This window comes from Fragaria vesca, linkage group LG6, assembly GCF_000184155.1.
Source record: "Fragaria vesca subsp. vesca linkage group LG6, FraVesHawaii_1.0, whole genome shotgun sequence".
Lineage (NCBI taxonomy): Eukaryota > Viridiplantae > Streptophyta > Magnoliopsida > Rosales > Rosaceae > Fragaria > Fragaria vesca.
In genome coordinates this window covers 36,644,589-36,667,353 of record NC_020496.1, presented here as the reverse complement: position 1 = coordinate 36,667,353, position 22,765 = coordinate 36,644,589, and the positions used below count along the sequence as shown (strand labels likewise).

At 38.5% G+C, this 22,765-nt stretch overlaps 5 protein-coding genes across 5 annotated transcripts; 2 read left to right on the top strand and 3 right to left on the bottom strand.

The window, feature by feature from the left end:
• Positions 1-1,086: 1,086 nt before the first annotated feature.
• On the top strand, positions 1,087-4,792 carry LOC101304987 (nodulation receptor kinase-like). Its single transcript, XM_004304523.1, has 8 exons — positions 1,087-1,445; positions 1,772-1,986; positions 2,082-2,290; positions 2,821-2,947; positions 3,156-3,227; positions 3,442-3,625; positions 3,760-3,892; positions 4,231-4,792. The coding sequence occupies exons 2-8, from the start codon at positions 1,839-1,841 to the stop codon at positions 4,492-4,494; spliced, it is 1,137 nt and encodes a 378-aa protein (XP_004304571.1). The 5' UTR covers positions 1,087-1,445; positions 1,772-1,838; the 3' UTR covers positions 4,495-4,792.
• LOC101305577 (UPF0496 protein At3g19330-like) lies at positions 4,591-6,151 on the top strand. The gene is made up of 2 exons (XM_004304525.1): positions 4,591-4,936; positions 5,004-6,151. The coding sequence occupies exons 1-2, from the start codon at positions 4,918-4,920 to the stop codon at positions 5,957-5,959; spliced, it is 975 nt and encodes a 324-aa protein (XP_004304573.1). The 5' UTR covers positions 4,591-4,917; the 3' UTR covers positions 5,960-6,151.
• A 315-nt stretch (positions 6,152-6,466) lies between these two features.
• LOC101311896 lies at positions 6,467-10,643 on the bottom strand. The gene is made up of 15 exons (XM_004306275.1): positions 10,550-10,643; positions 10,286-10,380; positions 10,075-10,188; positions 9,674-9,778; positions 9,426-9,497; positions 9,169-9,281; positions 8,912-9,022; positions 8,390-8,458; positions 8,118-8,208; positions 7,939-8,010; positions 7,732-7,832; positions 7,221-7,338; positions 7,068-7,127; positions 6,835-6,945; positions 6,467-6,613 (listed from the first exon to the last, which is right to left on the bottom strand). Exons 1-15 carry the CDS (start codon positions 10,641-10,643, stop codon positions 6,467-6,469), a joined length of 1,473 nt encoding a protein of 490 aa, XP_004306323.1.
• A 741-nt stretch (positions 10,644-11,384) lies between these two features.
• LOC101311603 lies at positions 11,385-15,574 on the bottom strand. The gene is made up of 16 exons (XM_004306274.1): positions 15,500-15,574; positions 15,315-15,350; positions 15,042-15,230; positions 14,834-14,953; positions 14,584-14,688; positions 14,416-14,487; positions 14,121-14,233; positions 13,701-13,820; positions 13,277-13,345; positions 12,923-13,013; positions 12,762-12,833; positions 12,556-12,656; positions 12,214-12,331; positions 12,050-12,109; positions 11,822-11,932; positions 11,385-11,609 (listed from the first exon to the last, which is right to left on the bottom strand). Exons 1-16 carry the CDS (start codon positions 15,572-15,574, stop codon positions 11,385-11,387), a joined length of 1,677 nt encoding a protein of 558 aa, XP_004306322.1.
• Positions 15,575-16,642: 1,068 nt separating this feature from the next.
• On the bottom strand, positions 16,643-22,140 carry LOC101311310. Its single transcript, XM_004306273.1, has 15 exons — positions 22,044-22,140; positions 21,772-21,857; positions 21,576-21,695; positions 21,311-21,415; positions 21,066-21,137; positions 20,777-20,889; positions 20,437-20,571; positions 19,863-19,931; positions 19,443-19,533; positions 19,282-19,353; positions 19,064-19,164; positions 18,764-18,881; positions 18,602-18,661; positions 18,376-18,486; positions 16,643-18,181 (listed from the first exon to the last, which is right to left on the bottom strand). The coding sequence occupies exons 1-15, from the start codon at positions 22,138-22,140 to the stop codon at positions 16,643-16,645; spliced, it is 2,889 nt and encodes a 962-aa protein (XP_004306321.1).
• Positions 22,141-22,765: the final 625 nt, after the last annotated feature.

The window sequence follows — 22,765 nt, the reverse complement described above, 5'->3', positions numbered from 1 at the left end:
GATGGTGTCCATTGTAGCGTGAGTTTGCGTTGATCGTTGCTGGAATTAGAATCTCTTTTACTCACATCGACTGTGCCACCGGAGGCCCAACTGCCAGCTGACTATGACTAAGGGCCCAAGACTAACAACCTGAATCGGCCCACCGTTCATTTCCAAATCTGCCCAACAGCCCAAACCTACTACAATCATTCCGTTCCATTTGTTTAAACTAAGAGAGTAATCATCATCCTGATGATATGATACAAGAACGAGAATCGGGAGCACTGAAAAATTTCTCAGGTTACTTTGCTTTTGGTGTGTACTATATCCAATCAATCAAACGGTAATGATAGTTATGTCTCTAGTGACCCTGAGTAGAAGCAACGTCAACATAGCTCATAGCTGGCTGGCCGCGCATACCAACCCCACAACATCGCTCCCAGCAGCTTTGAATCTCTCTCTCTATTATTCGCTTTCCTTTCTTCACTACTCTGCTGTGTCACCTGTGTAGATACAAACCGTACATGATCCTTATATATGTGGGGTGCCCTTTTATTTTTCTTTTGTTCCCAAAGAATGTAAATTTGATTTGCAGGATGAGGATCGAGCTCAAAAGCACAGGCTTCTGTCTATTTATTAGTATTGGCCTGGCTTGGTTTTGTTCTAGTAGAGTTTAGGGGCAAGTACAGGAGGAGACTAGTCAACTAATACTGGTATGTGCAACTCTGTTACAATAGACTTGCAGCCAACCTGCCTGTACTGCTGTACACAACACACACATCTCTCTAATTCATTCTCAACTTGCAGTACCAGACAGACAGACGGACAACTATTATTCTGCTTTACAGCCCACACAAATAATACCTAAATTAATCTTCTTCTTTCCCTTTTTTTAATTTTTTTATAGCTTAGTTAAATTGAAGCTAAATACACTCAGACTGACAGACAAACCTCATCGATCTCCTTGTGTTCATATACCGATATATATACTCTTTTCATTGCATGGCTGAGCTATCAAAGAATATAAATTGTTTTAGTTTCTATTTAATTTAGTTGTGGGTCTAGTACTTCCATGGGATATATGTTTACATTGATGAAGTTGAATTGGGTGGTTTGGTAGAGGGAGTGTTGTCGGCGCAAGGTCACTTTCTGTCGGCATTCTCTCTGTACCCACCGATGATATATACTCTGCATTCCCCTTAATATATTCAAACATTGAGATGCTTCTCCGCTGCTATTTTGCTTCCAACTGCTTATAAGTCTTGACTTTGATCATCACCTGGGTTTCTCTACAACTTTGACCTCTTGGGTCTCTTCTAATCTTGCATTTGGGTCTTTTACCACAAACACTAGTGTTCGGTTCACCTTTCCATTTGGGAATGTGGGTGGGTGTCATTCTTGTTGTCATTGGCAAATGAAGCTCCAGTTTTTAGACATCTCGCTGGGTTTTTTCTTTGGAAGTACAGGTTTGCTATTCTACTCTACTATGCTAATTTAATTTGTACTCAAATCACAACCATATTGGACATGTTGTGCACTCAATCCGTTTTCATAGTGTGTATTGCAATTCTATTAGTGATCAGTTGCCTTTATTTGTGATTTCAATATCACTGCATGCCTGCTGAATTCCATTCACTAGTCAGCTAGTTTTCAGGCGTAATTACTTAATTATCTTATTCTGAAACCTTGATTTTCCGTGGTTTAATTATCTTGTAAGATATAAAGATTGTGACTTTGTCTCTGTGCATACCTTCCCCAAGCTAAATTATGATCTTTTACTTTTGGCGTGCAGGTTCAATGTCTGATAATTCCTTTTACAAAAGTACTAACCCCCATAGTTGAAGCCGTTCCCATACCAAATGTCAGCGCCTCTTGCAGCAATACTTGGAGGTGCTGCAGGAGCCGTGGCATTGGTGGGGATAATTATCATACTTGTTGGGTTCTGTCTTCGCAATAGGAGCGTTTCGAGAACTTCTGAGACAGGTTCTTCTGATCCATCTGTTCAAGGTAACTCTTGCATCATATATGTTTCTTGGTGAAAACATTTTTTCTGTAAAAAGCAATAGGCCAATAGCTTAATTATCTATTGTAATAACTTGCAGTTGGAACACATGGTGGGGTTGAGTTGTCAATTCGAGAAACAAGGCGTTTTCAGATGGAAGAATTGTCTCTGGCCACAAAAAATTTTAGTGATAAAAATTTGATTGGGGAAGGAAAATTTGGGGAGGTGTATATGGGTTTTCTTCATGACGGAATGCTTGTAGCCATCAAAAAGCGACCTGGATTGCCTAGTCAGGAGTTTACCAATGAGGTAATAGGCACTTTTCCTACAGGTTTTTTTCCTTAGAGCTCGTTGATTCTTTGCAGCATTATGAATATGTTTTGGAGTCTGATAGGGAGTTTTATACAGTATCGGCTTCATACGTCTTTGAAGGAATGACTATGAATACTTCTCATAATCAATGCTTGCAATTGGTGTGGAATTTTCTTGGAGTGTTATGCCACTTGAATGCTGAGTAACCATTTACTGAAGAATCTACCTAGGTCCTATACACTCTTTTTCCTTGTTACTGATTAGTTATATCCATTAACAATATTTCTTCTCCTACTATCCCAAAAATTTTCAGACTGACCAACAAAAAGTAACTAAAAAACTATGTGAACTAGTTGTGTGGTGGTAAATTCTGAATAAGTTTATCTGGGAGCTTGTGTTTTCAGTTTCTTTACTCACAAGCATTACTTAACTCAGGGATTTGAGGATTGGTTAATGAGTCTTTCTTTCATCCTTTCTCCTTTGAGTTTGTCTGTGTGTTTCTACTAAACTTAGCATTTTCATATCAGGTAAACTATCTGTCAGCTATTCAGCACAGGAATATTGTTTCTCTCTTGGGCTACTGCCAGGAAAATAATCTGCAGTTTCTTGTGTATGAGTATATTCATAGTGGAAGTGTTTCCAGTCACTTATATGGTAACTTCCTATCCTTCCATCATTGTTTCATTTCAGGAGCACAAAAGTATGCTGGTGATTTATCTGTACTTTGAGTCTTTGAATAAATGTTCTTTGCTTTTTATGATAGGCATACACTGCTGCTAATCTTACTTCATAATTTATGTGATTGCTCCATTTATAATGCTTTAATCTGAGCATATGGGAACTTGCTATATTTCCTATGCAGGCACTGGTCAGCATGTTCGTGAAAAGCTAGAATTCAAGAATCGACTATCAATAGCTCTAGGGGCAGCTAAAGGTGATCCTCTGCAAAATCAGTGAGCATTTGTGGCTTTCATGGTATCAGGTTTTCTTCTCTTTAGATATTTTAGAACATCAGTATTGGTCCCCCAAAGTTGTTTTGTAATGTATCAAAGACTATCAATTGTTCTAAACTTCCTACCTATTATCGTAGCAGTCTTAAAGCAAAGTTCTCGTATTTATGGGGACTCATTCATCCTTTCTGTTTGCAGGCTTGGCTTACCTTCACTCTTTAAGTCCTCGTCTGGTGCATAAGAACTTTAGAACAGCCAATGTTCTTGTGGATGAAAATTTTATTGCTAAGGTTGCAGATGCAGGAATTCGCAATTTCTTGGGAAAAGATATGGCAGGCCCATCTTCTCAAGTTATTGCTGATGAGATATTCCTCTCTCCAGAGTATTACTCTCTTTCTTCTCCTTCCTTCTATTTTCAGGGGCCTAGTTACTCTTGTAATGTGAAGTTTTATGTAATCGTTGAAACCATTTCCAAGGATAGTTAGATTTAAGCCAGATTTCGATTAATTTCTGCAGGGTAAGAGAATTTAGAAGATTTTCTGAAAAAAGTGATGTATATAGCTTTGGAATATTCCTTTTGGAGTTGGTAAGTGGCAGAGAAGCAGCAAAATTGACATCTGCTGACACGAATCAGGACATTGTTGAATGGGTACGTATGTGCTTGTTTTCACAAAATGGTAGTGCAGTGTTGATATGCCTGTATTTGGTCTCATTGGCCTATCTTCTTTATATGGTTGGTGTATTGGGTCTGGATTAGTAGTTGCTATATATGTATTGTGTCTACTTCAAATTTATATAATGTAAATTCAGAACGTAACAGGTACTCTGATGTTTTATGTAAACATAATGTAAACATAATGTTTTTAATTATTTTTTGGTAATCTGTTTTATGTAAACATTATTTATTAATAATGATGCTGGTTCATGACTTTGTGAAGTGTGTAAAAGCTATTGAATTGGGTTTCTTTTGTGCTCCTCTTGATGAAGGTGCAAAATATCCAAGACGTTGGCAATATTTCCAGCATCATCGATGACAGATTAGGGAATATCTTCACAGCTGAAGCTATGGAAAAGTTGATTCAGTTGATAATAAGATGTGTAGAAGGTTCAAGTGAGAGGCGACCAACAATGAGCCATGTGGTAACGGAACTAGAAGGAATACTTGAGAAAGAGATGAGCTTGACAACAATCATGGGGGAAGGAACCTCGACTGTGATCCCAGGAAGTCAGTTATTCAGAGCAACAAAATGAAGCCATTCTGCGCATCCATCAGAACCATTCAAGGGTGTGATATTTCATATTTGTGATACTATATTTCTTTCCTTTTGTTTCAGATAGAAAAAAAAGAAGAAAGAAAAGGAAAATAACTTATATGTGAATTCTTTTATATTTCTGTAACACGAGGGAAGAAGTGATTCAGCTGTTTGATAAGTGTATAAAGAAGAGCTGCATTATTTCAAGGATGTATCTTGTTGTAAAACTAGTATTGATATTAAATTCAAGGATGATTAATGGTTTGAGTTACAATCTGGAACTGGCTATAGTTGTTGATTTTTTGGGCCACTTCGCAATGCCGCATCATCGGTGTTAACTTGGACAAAACCAATAGGAGCAAGTAGAGAGCAGGAACCCATTTCCATTTAAGAGTAGCTTGCTGGTTCAGCTGCTGCAGCAATGGCTTCGCAGTCCCAAGGTAGCGAATCAACTTGCTTTGCTTGCTTACTGTATTTGCTTACTTACTGTATGATGTCATTTTCCAGGAACATCATCGGAGGGCAGCCCCTCGGCCACGGTGAGCCACGAGTACCGCCTCGCCGTCCAAACCCGTTCCTACACTGAGATTTGGTCAAAGATTCACCAACGAGATGGAGATGAGGAGCTGGTGCTGGAGCAAGTGCTTCAACCCAATCGAGAGTGCGTGGAAGAGGCCCTCCGCCACGCCCAACCCAACTCCCTCACTCGTCTCGTCTCCGACTACTTCCGCCACACCGAGGACGCCACCCACCTCTGTCTGCTCCTCCACCGCAGCGTCTACCGGGCGCGTGACCTCTACGCCCCTCTCCACGAACTCCTCGACGTTTTCGAGGACCTCAGCCTCAACCACTCTCAGTGCACCCACGCTTTTAACGTCTTCACCCAATTCGACCGCCACGACAACCCTTTCCCTTCCCCCGACTCCCACCACAACTTGGACGACACCCGCCGCCTCTTCTCCGACCTCAAGAACAAGCTCGATCGCCGCCTCCGCAAAGCTCGCCGCATTCGCCGGGCCACAGTCATATGTCTGATTGCAACTGCGGTGGGAGTGGTAGGTGCTGCTGCGGCGGCCATCACAGGCCACGCTCTGACGGCTGCGTTTGTTGTGGGCGGGCCTTGTTGTGTGTGCACCAGAAGCAAGGACCATATGAAACAACTGGATGCTGCGGCCAAGGGGACTTGTGTGCTCAACGGTTATCTGGGTAACATTGACAGGCTGGCGCAGCGCCTACGTACGGCGGTGGAGAGTGACAAGCATTTCATTCGGCTGGGATTGGAGAGGGGTGCTGAAGACAAGCATCCCATCCAGGAGGTGCTTAAACAGCTGCGCAAGGGCCACTCCAATTTCCTTCAACTTCTCAATGAACTTGATCAACAAATATGTCTCTGCTTCAACACCGTTAACAGGGCCAGGTCGCTGCTTCTCCAACACATCTATACAACACACTACACTAGTTAGCCCTCTTCTTTTTCCTAATCCAGTTCCAAGGAGCTGAGATGTGCTGCGCTATGCAATGGAAACCATGCTGCATTATATGATCTAATATGTGACAGTGTGCAAGTAACACCTGAATTCCAGATTATTGTAGTTACACATGTTGAATGTAATCTTTAATTCTTTATCGAATCCTGTAACTTATTTGTGACCTCCAGAATATAGATTTTGCCAACTCACAAGGAATCAAAATCTGTATGTGAACAAGGAAGCTTTAACGTTACAATTGATTATATTCTTCCATCAAAGACGAATGGCCTAGCCTTTTCCCAGAAGAAATGCAAGACAAGAAAAAGAAACTTTATAATTAGCAAACAACTTCCGGTGGAAGAAATGAAGATTCCCAAGAAAAATCTTCCATCAAAGACGACGATGATGATGATGAAGAAGATGTTGCCTCCTTGTAAAGAGCATCTCAAGTGTCCAGTATTTGGGAGTACCAAGTTTAGACAGGCTGCATGATCCCTAGCCTTATCTATAGTCAGCGCCCTGGCCTGCAGGAGAAGCAGGAGCATAAGCAGCATCTTGTTTTGCCTTGAGAACAACCTCCTCAGTGGTGATGCCAATAACCTCGTTAGCACGTTTCAGCCCCACAATGCTATACCGTCCAAGGGCATCCTATATTCATTCATATATCATAATCACGTTTACAGAGTTAATTTGAGGCTTGATCTATGACAGTATGTATATTCATTCGTACATCCTGCAAGTATTCCTTATTTCTACAGATCATTGTTTAGTCAGAAAGAACAATAAACCAAAGCTAGTCAATCTAAGCTGCAGAATGTATATCAACTCGATTGTTCACATTAACTACTAAACATGTAGGGGAGCCTTACCCGAGTAACAATTCCCAATTTCTCCAACTTCTTAACTGCATCGTCCACATCAAAATTGATATCGTCGTTGAACTGTTCTTTAATGAGGTCCTCACACCACCTGTCCAGATCCTATAGTAAAATAATCGGTGGCCCGAATATATAATTGCGCGCACATAAATCTCTTGCAATAACTGATTGCTAGGACACTGATAAATGGAAATAGAGAAGAGCTGGATATAACAGATGCATACTGTTAAAGTAGCTTTCCCTTGTTCCATTAACATATAGAAACAAACTATTACTTCCTTGACCTGCACATTCAAGAAGTGCAGTGAAAATGAGTACGTACATAACTGGACCTCAACTCGTAAAATTTCACACAGTCAATTAAGTTTGCAGCTTACTTCCCGTTGAATCACGTCATCACACAAGTGAAGAAGGGTTCCTCTTCCGCTATCTAGTTGTTTTTCGTACATGGACTGTGTTATCAAGTTCTGATATTGAGCTAAGTTCTGCTGAAAACTACAGACAAATCATGTTCACAGGTTAGTAACTAAAACCGTAAGTAACTATATATGAAAATGGATCATATGGAGGCGCCAGCGGTGGACACTCAAATTATTTATCTAAATATATGCTAGTGCCAGTTACTGTCTCATCCAGGGACGTGATATTTCATACCAGATACTGTGCCTAATCTGGTCATCAACTCATCATCTACCATCGATCAATCATTTAATCAGAGGCATATGATTTGATTGATGACAACAGTATCCATTACTCCCGGCCAGAACATTAATTTGAATAAGGAAGTTAACTTGAGGAACCTCTATAGAATGAGCGAGGAAACAATATCCCCCGGAAGCGATTAATTAATGTGAGAAAACATGAACTATAAGAAGAAGATCGAGTAACCTGAAATATGTCTTAGCACAGTAACCAATCACAGTGGAAATAATTGCAAAAATAACCCAAAGATCGACTTTAGAAGTTTCAATCGAAGTAACAACAGCAACCTGTACGCTGAGAGGGGATTAGTACATGGCTGCATGCGCATGCATTTTCACAGACAGTAGTATACAAAACTAAACCAATTAAATAGAATGCTTTCTATAAACTGACCAGACCAACTACAGCAGAAGCAATGAAGGAGAGCCAGTCCATTGGTTTTAAACCTGGGTTCTTCTTTTCAGGCTGTAACGCGCGGCAAAAGATTTGGGTCATATCAGTTGTATATATATGCATACATGCTTCAAGGGAAAATTATATAAATTCCCCACAAGAGAATATCGGAGACTCACAAGAACTATCTCCAAATCAGCCATGGGTATACTTTTGAAATGTTTGATATGTATTCCCCGTTCTGGACGATCCTCGACGGTAGTCGCTTGCCTAAAGAGTCAATGTATGGTCTTCTTATCAATAAATTATTTTTCAGCTTTCTCCAGTGCATTATTCGTTGTACGTATTCCGATATTGAAAGAAAAATCATAAGCAAAAGCCAAAAGGTTTCGGAAAGGCTAACATTATGCAAAACCATATTAATTAGTTTTTTATTAAACAAACCAGGTACCTGTAAACCACAATAATCCTATCAAAAGTTGGCTCCTGGATTGTGTTCATACGAAGCAAAGTTTGAGGGCTGAAAGGCATGCACCAGATATATAATCGTCATTTAGTGGCAATAATCACCATAAGAATATATAACACCCAAATTGATCAGCTCAAATCAAAAGTCATGGTTCAATAGCTAGCTACCATGCATCCATGTATGTTCAGACTTCAGTATATATATTGGACCGTATTTCTATTTAACTTTTCCATTCAAGTGATTCAACATAGAGCAAGACACTCGATCACAAATCAAGAATCATTCTCCACAGTATATATAGTTTGAAGAGCCAGAGTTAGAAGAGAAATTTCAATAAAGAAATATAACTATTCTTGACATATATATCGACACATATATGCAAAAACTCGAGTAATATCTAGATAGAGAATTTCATTAATTGGCAAGCATCGATCCAACTGCAATGGCAAGCATGCAGCTAGCTAGGCAGTAAACTAGACAACTAAATCAATGTAAAACACGTACGTTAGTTCCATGTTTTCAAGACGGATTCGTTCAACAAAGAAATCATCCTCATCTGTATCAGATTCTGAGTCCCTCTTCCTAAAGGTTGGTTTCATGAAAATTTTTTCTATCCTGCGAGAAAATATCATGAACCGATTAATTTAGACAGCTATTTCCACAGAATTAAAACATATAACAAATAATTATCATAATTGCTATTACTATTTGAATTCTTGTATAACATACAACAGGAGAACATATGAAATCTGCTTACTCACTTAGTTATTCGTAAAAGATATTTCCAGAAACGTGAAATAATGATGTCCATCTTCTCCATGAAAAACCAATTGGTTGTCTTGTCAAGTCCAATGCCGCGTCGGAAGATGACATACTGAAATGAGAGAGAGAGAGAGAGAGAGAGAGAGAGAGACACTGATTAGCTAAATATGTGAACATAGTTGGCAACCTGAAGTTTTAGAAGGCTTCCAACTTCTAAATGTTCGCGGTCTCTTTTTCGGTAGCATATTTAAAGTACCTTATCAGAAAAATCTGGAATGTTTTCGGTAGGATGATCTTCAAAATACTTCTTCAAAAGTTTGTTGTCAAGCTACATTCAGCATAATATATCAGAGTATCGGCAAATTTGAATCGAAAAGCAAGTAGAAATGTACAGTAGCATTATCAAATCTAGATACACGTAAAATTGCATAATAAACTGAAAATAGGTTTACAATGTAAAATTGCAAAACTCTAGAGATATATTCAGTTAGACCAAGTACAAACCTTAGACTCATCAACCACGATGGGAAGATTTAGAAGATACTGCCCTGAAGTTGCAACCTCGATTTCTTCATTATCTGCAATCTTAAAATTACTCTTTTCCATCACCTGTACGATAACTATTAACTTTAAACAAATCCATACTATCTGAGGATTGAAAAATTAATTTATTTGTAGCCTGTGGTAAAAGGAGTCATTTCAGGTTTGTGACAGTAAGTATTCGTTGGAGATCGACTTGGAGTAAAGTAATAATAGAATCCTTATCGATTGATCAGAAGGCTAATCAAAAGTTAACTCATGAATAATAAGATTAATAATCTGATGACTCTTGCCAATTTGCCATTCACATTTCTAGGTTAATTACGTACTGAATCCAAGTAGTTGGTACAAAGTGGTCACAGAACCTGAAACAAGTAGGTGAGGAAATTTTGTTCAAGCACATCAATTTCTTTATCATCAAGTTTCTGTTGTTCCAACATCCGGGCTCCATGAACAGGATCAAATAGGGAGTAGAGTTGCTGCATATATGCATTTGATTGTTGCTCAATGATTCAATGATATATTAATACAAAAACTGCAGGATCCTAGCTAATTAAAAAGCATGGGCATATGTACCATCAAATCCTCAAATTGTAGAAGATACCAAGCCCTAATTGTGTACTCAACCCTCTTGCAAAGCTTCAAAAACTCTGTCCGGTCAGAACTTTGCTCTGGAAATAGTAAATGATTGACAGATCAGCTGAGAAGTACTTTCTGTTGTATATATATATATATATATATATATATATATATATGTAGCAGAGAAAGAAAATTTGCAGAAAATGCCCTAGCGCTTTCTTGTTGATGGAATATTAAGAGGATCGGAAGAGAGTAGCTAACCGATGAGATTGGCCAAGGTCATGATGAGTCTGGGCTTGATAACTCCAATGACGGATTCACGCTCTAATCGAATAATCTCTTTCTTTTGTACCATATCTCTATCGATCTGTTGCTCGAGTTGAAAAGCTGCTATTTACTTGCCTGCTTAAATCAGAGGCTAGCTAGTCGTTTAAGCAGGCAAGAGAAACTATTAAGTTGTAACTGCCACCTGATCCTCTTTTCTCTCGCTCCTCTGTCTGACTCCGTATTCCATCTGTAACAGTTGCCTGGAATGGCGCTCCGCTCTAGGCGCTTTCATCCTTTTCATTATTTTCTGATTATTAGCTAGCCTGTAACTGCTTCTTGCTTGTTTTCAAGCGTACGTACGTACGTTGTATTATCATGATCCAGTTGTGTCATTAGTTAGTTGTTAATTGCGCTCTATCTATTACATCGTGTCACTTTCATGCTCAAAATGTATAATGTATCTACGCTGTGGCTCCATTACATTTACACATGTCAACAAATGTCCAAATTTCTCAGTCAGAAAAAACAGCAGCATATATACACAATTTCTTGCCTACTGAATTTTATGTACAGTATTCCATTTTTATTTGGGGCAATCACAGTGCTGACACATGACTTGTCGTTCCAACGGCAATAACATTTGCAATCTGGCCAGAAAATTAGAAGAACAAAAAAATGTACGTCGGCAGATCTTGTTTCCAGTTATCAGTAGTACAACACATTCTTGATTAATTCTGCAAGCTGTAAAACCAATTTTCCAAAGATTACCAAACATGATGTAAAGAGCATCCCGTTTGCATGACACTATTTAAACACCAGTGTGAGCGGCCTAATCCTCGGCAAACCCAGCGAGTAGACGTTCTCTTTCTTCGTTGGACGTCATAGCGTCTTCAGGCTCAGCAACACTAGCTTTACCAATAGCATGATCACCATGAGCTTCACTTTCAGCTCTCATTTCTTTATACTTGGCGCTCAGGACAACCTCCTCAGTGGTGGTGCCAATGATCTTGTTGGCACGTTCCAGCCCAACAGTGCTATACAGTCCCTCGCTATCCTGTACGTATTCATTGATATAAGTATCACAAATTCACAATCACGTTTACGTACACACAGTTTACTATTCTGAACCATCCTAGCTACAACCACTATCCCTTATTTCTGCAGATTATTGTTTGGTACGGTCAGAAAGAACTGATCGGTATATAATCCACTGTTATATATGTTCACATTAACCACTCAACATGCAGCCATGTAGGGGAGCCTTACCTTAGTAACAATTTCCAATTTCTCTAGCTTCTTAACTGCATCGTCCACATCAAAATTGATTTCGTCCTTATACCATTCTTTTATCAGCCACTCACACTTGTAGTCCAGATCCTACAGATGGCCCAAATAAATAATAATGCACATGTATAAATGTCTTGCATTTATAAACTGATTGTAAGGAAACTGATAAATGGAAATAGAAAAGAGCTAGATATAACAGAAACATACTGGTAATGTAGATTTCCCCATTTCGTTTAGCACATAGAAGCAAATTATTACTTCCTTGACCTGCACATTCAAGAAATGCAGTGAAAATGAGTGTACTTACATATTTATAAGGGAACTAGACCTATCAAATTCATAAAATCTGACAGTCAAACTCAGCAGCTTACTTCCTGTTGAATCACGTCATCACATAAGTTAAGAAGAGTTCCCCTTCCACTATCTAGTTGTTTTTCGTACATGGACTCTGTTATCAAACTCTGATACGCAGCTAAGTTCTGCTGAAAACTACGTACAGACAAATAATTATATTCACCAGCGTTAGTGATTACAAGTACATATATAATGAATCTGATACACAGAAAGAGAACAATATACATAAGTATCCACTACACTGAAACCATTGATTTGAATGAGATAGGCTCTTCTAGTCTCTAATTGTGGAAGAATATTTGACAAAAAAACGCAACTAATGAGAGAGGACATGAACTATAAGGAGAAGATCGAGTAACCTGAAATATGTCGTAGCAATGTAACCAATCACAGTGGAAAGAATTGCAAAAGCAACCCAAAGATCGAGTTTAGTGGTTTCAATCGAAGTAACTATAGCAACCTGTGGACAGGGGATTAGAACAATTAAAGCTGATCACGATATAGATACCAAACTAAACAAAGCAGAATGCACGGAGACAAAAATCGTTGCTTACAGAAAACTGACCAGACCAACTACAGCAGAGCCTATGAATGAAAGCCAGTCCATTGGTGTTAAACCTGGGTTCTTCTTTTCAGGCTGTAAAGGCAAAAGGTTCGGGTCATCAAATGTACATGCATGCTTCACGAGAAAATTATATAAATTCCAGCAGAGAATCGGAGACTCACAAGAACTATCTCCAAATCAGCCATTGGGATATTTTTGAAATGCTTTATATGTATTCCCCGTTCTGGAAGATCCTCATCGGTAGTTGCTTGCCTAAAGATTAGATGTTCTTCTTGTCAATAAATTATTGTTCAACAAATAGTTTACTAGCTAGAATAACAATATCAAACAGGGCAATCAAACCCTTTCACTCATGCATACAAATAGAGTCCACTACTTATAACTTGTGAAAGTATCATATGCATGCATTGAGCTTTCTCCAATGTAAGATATTGCTCTTGGAAGAAAATTCATAAGCAAGTGTGTGCAGGCTAATGTTATACAAAACAATATTAATCTTTTATTAAATAATGTACCTGTAAACAACAATAATCCTTTCAAAAGTTGGCTCCTGGATTGTGTTCATAAGAAGCAAATTTTGAAGGCTGAAAGGCACAACATATAGATTGTTAAACATTTTCCAAGCTAGCATCTCTGTGTGTGAGGGGTGGGAGGAGTTTTGGTACATTTAACCTTATTTCTATTCAACCTTTCCATTCAACTTAAAGCAAGACCTCACGAATCAAGAATCATTATCCATAGCATAGTTTGAAAATCCAAAGTTAGAAAAGAAATTTGAAAATAAATAAATATTTGGGATCCAAAACAATTCTATACATCTTAATAAGCAGATTACCCTAATCCAAGTAATCAAGATGAGGTAAGATCGATCCAACTGCATATAATGGAGAGCATGCAGCTAATAAGCAGATAACTATGACTAAAGCTATGTATAAACACCTTAGATCCATGCTGTCAAGACGGATTCGTTCAACAAAGAAGTCATCCTCATCTGTCTCAGATTCTGAATCCCTCTTCTTAGGGGCTGCAGGTGTATTTTTATTGAAAACTTTGTCTAACCTGCAAGAAACTAACATGATCAGCCAAGAATGCAATTTTACAGAGCTCTTAATTTCCACAACAAAGCTTGTACATTAGAATTGAGTTTAGAAGACGTAATAGTTCATCTACATTAAACTATAAAAACAAATTATCATTTTTTTTTTGGCTAAAGAAGAAATTTATTCCATAATGGAGAAAGCTTCAAGGGGAGACATAAATCCGAAATCCTTAAGAAGAAAACAACAAAACCAAATAATTGCTAAAACTATGTGAATTCTAGTAAAATAAATAACATACAACTTTTCAAAAAGTACTTACGTTGTTATTTGTAAAAAATATTTCCAAATACGTGAAATGATAATGTCCACCTTCTCCATGAAAAACCAATCAGTTTTCTTATCAAGTCCAATGCCGCGTCGGAAGATGACATACTGAAGTAAGGAAACAGTGAAGATGAGAGAGAGAGAGAGAGATTTTGTCTTTCTAACATCAAGCAAGGTTATAAGACTGATGAGCTAATTATGTGAACATATATAGTCGGTAACTTGAACTTTTAGAAGGCTTCCGACTTCTAAATATTCGCTGGCTCTTTTTCCATGCATGCTAAAAGTACCTTATCAGAAAAATCTGGAATGTTTTCGGTAGGATGATCTTCAAAATATTTCTTCAAAAGTTTGTTGTCAAGCTACATGTAGCAAAATTGCATGAGTAAAATGAAAATAGGTTTACAATTTAAGATTGCATAAATATACATATATATTTAGTTATACCAAGTACAAACCTTAGACTCATCAACCACGATGGGAAGATGTAGAAGATACTGCCCTGAATTCGCAACCTCAATTTCTTCATTATCTGCAATCTTAAAATGACTCTTGTCCATCACCTGTACCACAACTAGAATTTTTAAAATTCCATACTATCTGTGGATTGGAAAATTTCTTTATAAGGATTCAAGCAAAAATCCCTTTTGATAGTGCAGGTATTTTTTCAGACTAAATCCCAGAAAACAAGTTAAAATGAAGTAGAACCTGAAACATGTGTGTGAGAAACCTTTGTTCAAGATCACCAATTTCTTCTGAAGTTAGAGTATGTCCATCTTTTTTCAACTTCTTGGATCCGTGTAGAGGATCAAATAGGGTATAGATGTTCTTCATGTAAGTGAATCAGCGAAAGTTAGAGGTGATTGATGAGAAAATGATACATAAAGAGGAACCTGGAAAACATATATGGGCTTACCATCATATCCTGAAATTCTAAATTATGCCAAGCCCGAATTGTGTACTCGACCCTCTTACATAGCTTCAAAAACTCATCCAGCTTCGAACTGCTGTCGGGATCGGTTTCGAGAACTGTTGTGATGTGACTGATGAGATCCTTCTTGGCAACTCGAATGACTTTTTCTTTCTCTAAACGAATAATGTCTTTCTTGAGCTTCCCCATGTTGTTCTTGAATCGTCTCGATCTTCCAACTAATTAATCTGCTACTTAAATCAGACCAAACGTTCTAACTGCCACGTCCTCTTTTCTCTCGCTCCGTCTGACTCTCTGTAATACAATTGCCTACAATGGCGCTCCGGTCACTCGCTGCTCCGTCCAAGGCGCTCTCATCTCTCTCATGTCTGATTAGTTATAGTTAGTAACGACTGGTGTGTCTTAATTGAGCTAGCTATGGCGTGGCACCATTCATGTTCAACAATGGACATATTCTCTTTTCCACTCCATGCCAGGTCAATCAATTTCCCTGCATACAGAATTTTACAATAATCCATTTTTATCTATTGCCCGAGTGCTGATTCATGACTTGTTCCAAGTGCACAAGTTTAATGTACGTAACAGCCATAACCGATATATTGATCCAATATGATCCAGCTCACAGTGAAGCATTCAACATCATACAATGGAATTTAGTTTGGTAATATCTTGTAAATGCATTCTGTTTAGACTCTGCAAAACACTAGCTTTGAATAAAAACACTTGCAGTCAACATTCCATAAGACTGACAAGAGAGAAGATCGGGAGGTACGGTTTGGCCATACCAACAAACAAAAGAAATGACTCAATAGAGCTTATTTATGTAACCTGCAGCATATGCCTCAAAAAAAAAAAAAAATACCCCATGAAAACTAAGTTCTAGATTGTTTAGGGAGGGCTGTTTGTGGTTTGAAGTCGACATTTGTTTAGTCCTTGTGGTTTTATTTTAATCTAAATGATTCTTAAAGTCACGATTTTTATCTAAATGGTCATTCCGTCAATTTTCTCAGTTAAATTGCTGACGTGGCCATTAAATTGATGGAATGACCATTTGGATGAAAAATCGTGACTTTAAAGACCATTCAGATTAAAATAAAACCACAAAATTAAACAGATGTCAACTTCAAACCACAAGAAATATACAGTATTCTACCCAAAATATAATTCTATACAATAAATTTTGCACCCTTAATGAGTAGAGATGGGGAAGCGGATGAGGATCAAAACAATACCCACCACATACTCGATTTAAGAATACGAATAGGGATCTGCATTCCCAGTACTTGTTTAGCCCTGTATTTCTAACCCCATTTAAAGTTAAATATTGGTGGGATACCATGCCTGATAGGATAATTTCTCTCCCCTAAACGTTTTCATTCTTATAGAAATGTGATACCTAATCATATCGAAATACAGAGATAATAATTTGTGTATGAAACTCGTACATTCTTTCTTCACAATTGATGTTTACGTTCTATCTTGTTTAAATAGCTGCATTTGTTGGATTGATGTGAAATACAAGTGTATGGTGATCCATGTATGAGTACAAGTACTTGAAGGATGAGTGGCTTGATTTATAGTAGTACTCATGGTCCTTGTCTTGATATATTTGCACCAGAATAGGCATTAGCAGGCTTGTGGGCAGAGTCCAGAATAGCCTCAGTGGCTTTAGTCTGTTCTGGTGACTCAGATGTGCTGGAGTGTCTTGTCTCAAGGTCCACATCATTGTTTGTATGTGTGCTGGCATGCTCGTGGGCAGAGTAGGCACCAGAATAGGCAGTAGCAGGCTTGGGGGCAGAGTGCAGAATAGCCTCAGTGGATTTAGTCTGTTCTGGTGACTCAGATGCATCACGGTTTATTTGTGGGATAGCATGCTTTTGGGCAGAGTAGGCACCAGAGTAAGCAGTAGCAGGCTTAGGGGCAGAGTGCAGAATAGCCTCAATGGCTTCAGTCTGTTCTGGTGACTCAGAGGTGGTGGAGTGCCTTGTCTCATGATCCACATCACAGTTTATTTGTGTGCTAGCATGCTTTTGGGCAGAGTAGGCAGTAGCAGGCTTAGGGGTAGAGTGCAGAATAGCCTCAATGGCTTCCGTCTGTTCTGGTGACTCAGAGGTGGTGTAGTGCCTTGTCTCATGTTCCACATCATTGTTTGTATGTTTGCTAGCATGCTTTTGGGTAGAGTAGGCACCTGAATAGGCAGTAGCAGGCTTGGGGGCAGAGTGCAGGACAGTCTCGGTGGCTTTAGTCTGTTCTGGTGACTCATAAGTGATGGAATGCCTTGCCTCATGGTCAACATCACTGTTTGCATGTGTGCTAGCAGGCTTGGGGGCAGAGTGCAGAACAGCCTCAGTGGCTGTAGTTTGTTCTGGTGATTCAGAGGTGGTGGAGTGTCTTGTCTCATGATCCACATCACTGTTTCTTTGTGTGCTAGCATGCTTTTGGGCAGAGCAGGCACTAGAATTAGAAGTAGCAGGCTTGGGGGCCGAGTGCAAAATAGCCTCAGTGGCTTTAGTATGTTTTGGTGACTCAGAGGTGGCGGAGTGCCTTGTCTCATGATCCACATCACTGTTTCTTTGTGTGCTAGCATGCTTTTGGGCAGAGTAGGCACCAGCAGTATCAGGATTTAGGGGAGAGTGCAAAATAGCCTCAGCGGATTTAGTCATTTTTGGTGACCCAGAGGTGGTGGAATGCCTTGTCTCATGATCCACATCACTGTTTGTTTGTGTGCTAGCATGCTTCTCGGCAGAATAGGCACAAGCAGGTTTGTGGCTAGAGTGCAGGATAGCCTCAGTGGCTTCAGTCTGTTCCGGTGACTCATAGGTGGTGGAGTGCCTTGTCTCATGGTCCACATCATTGTTTGTATGTGTGCTAGGACAGCCGGTGTGTTCTCCAGGATTGTTATTGGCTTTGACTCCTAAATTAGGACTGTAATCGGATTCCAATCCTGTAGGTTTAATAATAGCATCAAGCTTATCAGCAATACCTTCACCCGTAGCAGCACCATAAGCTTCACCTTCAGCTCTGATTTCTTTAGACTTGGCGCTCAGGACAACCTCCTCAGTGGTGGTGCCAATGATCTCGTTGGCACGTTCCAGCCCAACAGCGCTATACAGTCCCTCGCTATCCTGTAAGTATTCATTGATACAAGTGTCACAATCACGTTTACGTGCACAGTTTAATATTCTGAACCATCCTAGCTACAACCACTATTCCTTATTTCTGCAGATTATTGTTTGGTCAGAAAGAACTGATCGGTAGGTATATCATCCACTGTTATGTTCACATTATTAACCACTCAACATATGTAGGGGAGCCTTACCTTAGTAACAATTTCCAATTTCTCTAGCTTCTTAATAGCATCGTCCACATCAAAATTGATTACGTCGTCATACCATTCTTTTATCAGCCGCTCACAATTGTCATCCAGATCCTATAGATAGCCCAAATAAATAATAATGCATATGTATAAATGTCTTGCATTTATAAACTGATTGTAAGGAAACTGATAAATGGAAATAGAAGAGCTAGATATAACAGATGCATACTGGTAATGTAGATTCCCCTATTTGAGTTAACACATGGTAACATATTAATACTTCCTTGACCTGCACATTCAAGAAATGCAAGAAAAATGAGTACATATATATAACTAAACCTATCAAATTCATAAATTCTGACAAAGTCAGTCAAACTCGCTCGCAGCTTACTTCCTGTTGAATCACGTCATCACACAAGTGAAGAAGAGTTCCCCTTCCGCTATCTAGTTGTTTTTCGTACATGGATTGTGTTATCAAATTCTGATAATCAGCTAAGTTCTGCTGAAAACTACAGAAATAATTGAATTCATTAGTGTTAGTGATTAGAAGTATATATGTAAAATGTAATGAATCTAATGAAGTTTAACATCAGACCTGTGTATTTAATCTGGTGTTAATTGATCTAACATAAATGAAGACATGCACAGACAACCATTTATGCATGAATTATAAGAAGAAGATCAGAGTAACCTGAAATATGTCTTAGCACAGTAACCAATCACAGTGGAAAGAATTGCAAAAACAACCCAAAGATCGACTTTAGTCGTTTCAATCGAAGTAACAACAGCAACCTGTTGACAGGAGATTAGTACAATTAAAGCTGCGCATTATCGCAATATAGATACCAAACTCTCACTAAACAAAGCAGAATGCACGGAGACAAAAATCATTGCTTACAAAAAACTGACCAGACCAACTACAGCAGAGCCTATGAATGAAAGCCAGTCCATTGGTGTTAAACCTGGGTTCTTTTTTTCAGGCTGTAAAGGCAAAAGGTTCGGGACATCAAATGTACATACATGCGTAAGGAAAAAATTATATAAATTCCACTAGAGAATCGGAGACTCACAAGAACTATCTCCAAATCAGCCATTGGGATATTTTTGAAATGTTTTATATGTATTCCCCGTTCTGGATGATCCTTATCGGTAGTTGCTTGCCTAAAGAGTCGATGTTCTTCTTGTCAATAAATCATTTTTTAACAAATATTTTCCTAGCTAGAATACCAATATCAAACAGGGCAATCAAGCCCTTTCGCCCATGCATACAAATAGAGTTCACTACTTATAACTTGTGAAAGTACCATGCATGAATTGAGCTTTCTCCAATGTAAGAAATTCTCTGTGCGTCAAAATTGTATTGCTCTTGGAAGAAATCTCATAAGCTAAAGATTTCAGAAAAGAAGATAATACATATATGAATGCAACAACAAATGGTGTTCAGGCTAATGTTATGCAAAATAACACTAGTCTTTTATTAAAGAATGTACCTGTAAACAACGATAATCCTATCAAAAGTAGGCTCCTGGATTGTGTTCATAGAAAGCAAATTTTGAATGCTGAAAGGCACGACATATAGATTGTCATTTAGCGGCAATGATCTCCATAATAAGAATGACAAATAAATTCAACTCAAATCAGAAGTCATTGTTCCAATTATTAATGTAATGCAGGCCAAACACATACACAGTATTCTGAAAATGGTGTAATGGTTTCCAAACTAGCATATCTGTGTATGAGGGGTGGGAGGAGTTTCGGTACATTTGACCTTATCTCTATTTAACCTTTCCATTCAACTTATAGCAAGACACTCAAGAATCAAGAATCATTATCAGGAGTATAGTTTGAAAATCCAAAATTAGAAAAGTAATTTGAAAAATATAAATATTTAGGATCCCGAAACTATTCTATACATCTTACAATGACACAAAACTCAAGGATTATATAGATAGAGAAATTTCAGGATCTATCCAAGTAATCAAGATGAGGTAAGATCGATCCAACTGCATATAATGGAGAGCATGCAGCTAATAAGCAGATAACTACGAGGTTATGTAAAAACACCTTAATTGCATGCTGTCAAGACGGATTCGTTCAACAAAGAAGTCATCCTCATCTGTCTCAGATTCTGACTCTGGAAAGTTAGTCATACTCTTCTTAGGTGATGCAGGTGTATTTTTATTGAAAACTTTGTCTAACCTGCAAGAACATGATCAGCCAAGAATGCAATTTTACAGAGCTCTTCATTTCCACAACAAAGCTTGTACTACAAGTCACTAAAAATGCAGAGGGGGATAGTTTCAAATATTTAGAATTGAGTTCAGATGTCTTAATAGTTCACCGGCCTAAAACTACGTGAATTCTAGTGAAGTAAATAACATACAACTTTTCAAAAAGTACTTACGTGGTTATTCGTAACAAATATTTCCAAATACGTGCAATGATAATGTCCACCTTCTCCATGAAAAACCAATCAGTTTTCTTATCAAGTCCAATGCCGCGTCGGAAGATGACATACTGAATTAAGGAAACAGTGAAGATGAGAGAGAGAGAGAGTTTGTCTTTCTAACATCAAGCAAGGTTAAGACTGATGAGCTAATTATGTGAACATATATAGTCGGTAACTTGAACTTTTAGAAGGTTTCCAACTTCTAAATATTCGCTGGTTCTTTTTCCATGCATGCTAAAAGTACCTTATCAGAAAAATCTGGAATGTTTTCGGTAGGATGATCTTCAAAATATTTCTTCAAAAGTTTGTTGTCAAGCTACATGTAGCAAAATATATAGATCAGTATCACAAATGTGAAAAGCAAGTAGGAAGGTGAAGTAGCATTAACAAATCTAGATATATTTAAAATTGCAGGAATAAAATGAAAACAGGTTTACAATTTAAAATTGCATAAATGTAGATATATATTTAGTTATACCAAGTACAAACCTTGGAATCATCAACCACGATGGGAAGATGTAGAAGATACTGCCCTGAAGTCGCAACCTCAATTTCTTCATTATCTGCAATCTTAAAATGACTCTTGTCCATCACCTGTACCACAACTAGTATTTAGAATTCCATACTATCTGTGAATTGGAAAATTTCTTTATATAGCCTGTGGTAAAAGGATTCAAGCAAATCCCTTTTGATAGTGCAGGTACTTTTCAGACTAAATCTCAGAAAACAAGTTCAAATGAAGTGGTCATAGAACCTGAAACAAGTATGTGAGAAACCTTTGTTCAAGATCACCAATTTCTTCTGAAGTTAAAGTATGTCCATCTTTTTTCAATTTCTTGGATCCGTTGACAGGATCAAATAGGGTGTAGATATACTGCATGCAAGTGAATCAGCGAGTCAGAGGTGATTAATGAGGAAATGATACACAAAGAGGAACCTGAAAAACAAACCATCATATCCTCAAATTCTAACAAATGCCAAGCCCGAATTGTGTACTCGACCCTCTTGGATAGCTTTTCGAACTCCTCATCCCAATCTGTTGTAGATGTCACAATTAGTTAAGTTAACTGCAGAGGTAAAAAAGAAAAAAAGTCTATGTTCTCAAGTTATAGAACAGTCTCTGAAAGGTAACAGAGAAGGAATGTAGCAGAGAAAAGATGGCATAGGGAGAGAATGTAGCAGAGAAAGAATGTAACAGAGAAAAGATGGCATAGGAACAAACCGAAGATGCTTGAGATGTTATTGATGAGGTCGTCCTTGGCAACTCGAATGACTTTTTCTTTCTCTAAACGAATAATGTCTTTCTTGAGCTTCCCCATGTTGCTCTTGAATCGTCTCGATCTTCCAACTAATTAATCTGCTACTTAAATCAGACGAAACGTTCTAACTGCCACCTCCTCTTTTCTCTCGCTCCGAATGACTCTCTGTATTACAATTGCCTACAATGGCGCTCCGGTCACTCTGCTGCTCCGTCCAAGGCGCTCTCATCTGATTAGTTATAGTTAGTAACGACTAACGACTGGTGTATCTTAATTGCGCTAGCTATGGCTATTCATGTTCAACAATGGACTTGTTCTCATTCCCCCTCCATGCCAAGTCCGTCAATTTCCCTGCCTCAATTTAACAGCAGTCCATTTTTTATCTGACTTTTACAATAACCTCCATTTTTATCTATTGCTCGAATTTTAATTCATGACTTGTTCCAACTGCACACGTTCAATGTAACAGCCATAACCGATATATTGACACTCGAATTCAGTAGGATATATAAAGCTAGCTGTGACTCCAAAGTATCAGGGAATTGGCAAATGGAGAGAGAGAGATATATATATATATATATACAGGAAGGATATGAAGTGGACGTCCGCACTCGGCTTAAAGTGCGGACGTCGTCCGTCCGTTCTCCACCCTCCGGCGCCGGTGACGGCGCGCCTCCACCCAGAA